Source organism: Hippichthys cyanospilos, chromosome 4 (assembly GCF_059441005.1).
Source record: "Hippichthys cyanospilos isolate Australia breed blue-spotted pipefish chromosome 4, RoL_Hcya_1.0, whole genome shotgun sequence".
In the NCBI taxonomy this organism is placed as follows: Eukaryota; Metazoa; Chordata; class Actinopteri; order Syngnathiformes; family Syngnathidae; genus Hippichthys; species Hippichthys cyanospilos.
Window position 1 is genome coordinate 19107488 of NC_142372.1, and position 5840 is coordinate 19113327.

General features: G+C 37.3%; 1 protein-coding gene across 1 annotated transcript; it reads left to right on the plus strand.

The window, feature by feature from the left end:
- The first annotated feature begins 2274 nt into the window (after positions 1 to 2274).
- Positions 2275 to 4104, plus strand: cdkn1ca (cyclin dependent kinase inhibitor 1Ca). The gene is made up of 2 exons (XM_088413676.1): positions 2275 to 2734; positions 3697 to 4104. Exons 1-2 carry the CDS (start codon positions 2347 to 2349, stop codon positions 3774 to 3776), a joined length of 468 nt encoding a protein of 155 aa, XP_088269802.1. The 5' UTR covers positions 2275 to 2346; the 3' UTR covers positions 3777 to 4104.
- Positions 4105 to 5840: the final 1736 nt, after the last annotated feature.

Consider the following 5840-nt stretch of genomic DNA (forward strand, 5'->3'; position numbering starts at 1 on the left):
AACCCCCTACAAACAAGAAAACATTCTAAATTATATGCAGTTCCGTCTAAACTGATTATGAGTCATTCTTCACTCTCAACATAGCAAAATGTTCTTTGGGGCATTTGTGGTCAATGCAAAACTGGCAGAATTTCCATTCATTGTCCATATGCAAAGCGGCACCTAACAAATGTTTGAACTTGAAATTCACAAAGCACCACAGCTCACTGTCTGATGCCAACAGTGTTTTAAATCCAATCTCTCTGATCATTTCACAAAAATAGTTTTGGTCAATCATTGTATAGCATTGTGTTTCATTTCAAATGATCAGTCACTGCCGCAGTAGTTCTGAATGTTTAATTAAACTGAAAAAAATATCAGTTGATCAATTTGGCAAAGTCTTATGTGTGTCTGTACTTATTTGTACACTTATGAAAATATTCTTGAAACCATTAATCGATCAGTGAGTAAGAATGAGTTTGTACTTACATAAAGAGTGTGAGTCAATTTGTGTTCTGCCACATGTTTTGATGTCCATATATGGGGTGTGGTTGGAGCAGCTATTTGACTACAGGTTTGACTCAGAAACGATAAATACCAATGGACATGTAAATAGTCTGATTTGCATGCAATCATTGCGGAATTAATGACCAGCTGCCTGTGTGATACATACATATTCACTCCTCTGCTACTCCACATTTAAAATATATAGTGTGACCATGTGACCATGGATGTGACCAGCTGCCTCTGTGGTACACACACATTCACTCTTCCGCTACTCCGTATTTAAAATACAAGTTGATGGAAGAATAATTCAAACATTTCATGCCCATAAATCTTGACAAGTCACTCAGTCTAACTGGCTTCATCACTGACCAGCCAAAACATTGTGATGTTTCTTTGTTAGATACAAACCGACATACTGTAAGTAGGTAGGTTGGAAGGTAGGAAGGTAGGTAGGAAGGTAGGTAGGTATAGGTAGACAGACAGACAGACAGACAGACAGACAGACAGACAGACAGACAGATAGATAGACAGACAGACAGACAGACAGACAGACAGATAGATAGATAGATAGATGGATGGATGGATGGATGGATGGATGGATGGATGGATGGATGGATGGATGGATGGATGGATAGATAGATAGATAGATAGATAGATAGATAGATAGATAGATAGATAGATAGATAGATAGATAGATAGATAGATAGATAGATAGATAGATAGATAGATAGATAGATAGATAGATAGATAGATAGATAGATAGGGGAAAGCAAAAAAAAGTATCATGCTCTGATTAGACAAAGGACAATTTTTTTACAATTGTGAAAGCATCAAATTATTCGTCTGAAAACAGGACAGAGAGATAATAGATATTGTCTGTACTTACAAGGAAATTGTCTTGCCTGCCCAGCATTACTGAACAATAGTTTCCTGCTCACCTGAGTACGCCTGGATGTATACCTCAGAAGGCTTGAGTGAGACAGTTTGGCCACCAGGAAGTGATATGTCTATCACTGCAACAATACCAACAACAATGCTCCTTTGCATACAGTTCAGCCAATGATAAGACTGGAGGCCAAGGACATGGAAACATTTCCATGAAGTTGCCTCCTAGCAGATGTTAGGATCCTTCTATTGCAGGAATCTTCGGGTATTGCTTATTTAGTTCACTGTTAATGTTTACACACAATTGAATGAAAGACTAAAATAATCAGTGGTGCATTGATGAGTTAATGTTTCCTTATACAAAAATTATATGGACATTTAAAAAAAGGAGATATCACATTGGCAGCAACTAACCGGGTTGAGCTATAAAACACTCTTATTCTAACCAGATTGGTCAAAATGGCCCTGTAATGCAACCTTGTGCCACCTTAAGTTTAGAAGTACATATTTCGACATATCTACCGGTACAAAACTACTAAAATACTTGTTTTTTCATCACCAAATTAAATTGTTATTTTGAGCTCATCGGCTTCCCTGTGTTTTGGGTCCATAACTCCTGACATCCTCCACACCCATGCCCAAACTTGACAAAATCTATTGTGTGTGTGTGTGTGTGTGTGTGTGTGTGTGTGTGTGTGTGTGTGTGTGTGTGTGTGTGTGTGTGTGTGTGTAAATAGTTTCCTATTTTGAATACCCAAAGCTATCGCATTTTTGTTGTCGTTTAAAGCAAGCAATAATGCAATGGGCGGCTGTCCTCTTTGTAATCGATGCTTCAGCCAATCAGCAGCCGAGTTCTTCATTATACAAATCGCTTTGTCCAACCGCAGCCCTCAAAGTAACTGACGAAGATCAGAGTGCTCTTCTAACGCTACAATACTCGAAGTGCGAAGACGCTCTAGTCAAAACTTCGGAAACATGGACTGCAATGCGTGCAGGTGTCTTTTTGGTCCAGTTGATCACGAGCAGCTGCATCGAGAAATGAAGCTGTTGCTCCAGGAAGCATCTCTGGAGGCTTGCCGCCGCTGGAACTTTAACTTCCAGACCGACACTCCGTTGCCAGGCAAATTTGAGTGGAAGGAATGCTCCGCTGACTTCACCGCCGCTTTTTACACCAAGTCTCCGCAGCCGAAGCACGCATCTCCCGTCTCGGTCGGTGGGACCGAAGATGAGCAGACTGGAAGTGAGGAGGACATGACCGACCAGGAGAACTGCCCTGGCTTCCTCAACAAGTGTCCTGTCCTAATGACGCCTATCCGGGGAAAGAGGACTCCACTCCAAGGCAAAGAAAATGCCCACATCACAGGTAGGAGACGTATTCCAGAGCTGGAAGGTACATGGGCTTCAAAATTCTTGAAAAATAAGCTTTCACTTTTCAGATTTTCTGCTATATATTCCTCAATAATAAGAAATCAACCCTCATAGGCCTGATTAGCTCAGTTTATACATCAAGGATACAAGTTTTATTAAACGATTAAATAAATACAAAAATAAATACATTTACTCTTAATCACAGGAACAGGGTTGCAGGTAACATGGTTGCAAATCTGCACTTATGTTAGCTTTCCCTCAGAAGTACAAAGTATCTGTTAAGCTCGCTCCTACTGCTGAACAAGAGGACAAACTTACAAATGCAAATAAGAAATTTAAAACAAATTCTTATTAGAATATCAAAAATAGATGAGCAGACATACACTTGCTCTATCCACTCTTTTGGAAATCTCTTTGATGTGAAGTTCAGTTTATCACGTGATTCACTGCACTCGTTGTGAGACAGACGTCCCATGAATAATCATTATTGTTTGACATGTTATGTTCATTAAAACAAATGTTCCCACAGTCACAAGAGACTGCAATTAAACAAATAATACAAATAAACATACAGTAAATTGAATGAATTAAAATCCACTTGAAGTGTTTCATTTGAAATTCAATTCGGTCTTTACAGGGTGTGAGACAAGAGAAAAAAATATTTTAGGGGCTACTCTAGACTCATTTAAAATTTTTAAAACACATTTCAAGCATTCTTTTTTCTTCGTTGTTTTATTTTAGATTTAGTCTCAGATATGGCATATTTTAGCATTTTGTATGTGGATTATTTAAAATGTGCTGGGTGGGAAGTAAATGTCCTCCAAATCTGGAAAGACCCTTACGTCCATGGCAGCAGATAACGGAAACACGTCACCGTAAAAGTGTGATTAATCATCAAACATGAAAACAATGATATCATTGTGTAATTATCTGTATTGTACGTGTATTTTCTTGCAGGTTTCTTTGGTGACAGGAGGTCTACAGAAGTCAAACGCACTCTGTTGTTTTCAAGTTCCACTGAAGCTGCTATAAGATGATCGCACTTCTGGTGAAAAGCTACGATGACAACACAGACAAAATAATGAACCCACATACCTCTGCGAGATTATCAATTTTATTTTTGGTTGCATTTAATATTTTATTTCCATTTATTTATTTTATTTATGTTCATTATTTTATTTAAGGTGTGCATTTTTGTATTGTTTTAATGCTTTCACCTATAGGTTCTATTTCCCATTGTTTGGTTTAAATGTGTTATGCTGTTTGTTAACTTGGAAAATATACTATTCTGTTGCTTACTGAGATACTCAGAGCAAGGGTGTGAATTGTTGCTTGTAAGTTTAATAAACTATTGTGTGAATCACAGTTTGGTTGATTAGAAAAATGCTCAATTTTGATATTAAGAGTGACTATTTATGATTGTGCCCACAGAATAACATTATTTTTTGTTTTCCCCTCAACAAATAGTTTGTATTCCTGTTGAAAGAAAATGGAACACAAAACCTTTTAATGTAAAATATTAAAAAAAACCTTCCCATCTTAATCACATTTTTTTTATGTGGCACCACACGATTTGGGACTCCCTAGTACCAATTATAACATTACTAGCTTTGCTTCAGTCCCATCATGTAAATTACATAAAGTTGTCCCTCAAATGTTTCTAGCTCTGGCCTTCCTGTACTGAGCTTGCATGTTCTCCCTGAGCCAGTGTGGGTTCTCTCTGGGCACTCCGTCTTCTTCTTACACTCCAAACACACGTGGCAGGTGAATCGGACAGTCTAAATTGTCCTTATTTGTGATTGTGTGTGTGTGTGAATTGTCTCTGTGTGCTCTGTTTGGCTGTCAGCAAGTTCAGTATGTCCCCCGCCTAGCATGCTGTTTTGTTTCAGTTGGGCTAGGTGTCTGCAACCCTTGTGAGTGTAAACTGCAATAGATAATGAATGGATGGATATTGATATCGGTATATTCTAATTCCAATTTGAAACTTAATTCCCTTTAAAAGTATGAATAGTTGATTTACTCTAATACATGCTGATAGCTGAAAAATTGGCCTTTATAGTTTTGCCACATTCATCTTTCAATTATCCATAGAAACCAGTTCCTTAAGAAAAACATATTGACCTGAATCTTTCAGGAAATGACCACTGAATTGTAAATTCCAATAGAGGAAGAGGACATCACGCAATACTTGAAGACTACAAACTTTAAAGAAATACAACATCGCAACAGATGAAATTGGCCAACAATCGTTCTTTAGCCTCAACCCATTTTTTTTTCCCCCCATTCAGTTTATAATTCATTCCTGGAGCATCAACTGCCAAAGTTTGCTTGTTCCAATGATGTTACATGTGTAACAATGATATATATATATATATATATATATATATATATATATATATATATATATATATATATATATATATATATATATATATATATATATAAGCTTATAAAAAGGACGGTGTGAGAGTTAAGTGCTTAGCTTTTGCAGGGTGTAAGAAGAACTTTCAGAGAGGGCAATGATTGTTTCGCTGTTCTTTACACATTTCCTTGTGTGGCAGAAGGGAACGTGTCTGTGATGGTGAGACCAAAGCTGATTCAACAGCTCTCCGGCAAGCTATGCTTTCTCTGTAATTGTAGGCAAATCATACATTTTGGGGGCTTTCTGAAGAGGAAGGTGATGCACAGGTTTGGGGAAAGATGGGTTTTCACAAAATAAGACACCATGACCTGTTTGATAGTGTGAATGTTCTCGGAGCTGCTCTAGCTATCACAGCCTTTTTAACTTGCAGGTTTTTGTAAAGCCACTTGATGTAGATTCATTTTCATAAGTTCTGCTTTATCAGCCTCCTCACAGGTTTGCATTCCACTGAAAACAACTGCTTCACAGCAGTATTTTTTTTAAGTTAAGGGCATCAATTGTTCAAAACTTTTGTTATGTAAACTTTATGAATGTTAAACTCCTGGAGGCAACAAGGTTACAAATGATTCATTTCGATGATTCATCCTTCACAGATTTAAAAGAAAAAATATTTTAAATGCAGAATGACAAATGTTGCTAGTGTTTGAGAGGACGTTAAAGTAACAATGACAAAATATTT

Excerpts from the sequence above, each read along its gene's own strand:
- cdkn1ca (XM_088413676.1), top strand. The coding sequence starts at position 2,347 with ATGGACTGCAATGCGTGCAGGTGTCTTTTTGGTCCAGTTGATCACGAG. Across the intron at positions 2,735-3,696 it reads AGAAAATGCCCACATCACAG|GTTTCTTTGGTGACAGGAGG; the intron begins GTAGGAGACGTA and ends ATTTTCTTGCAG.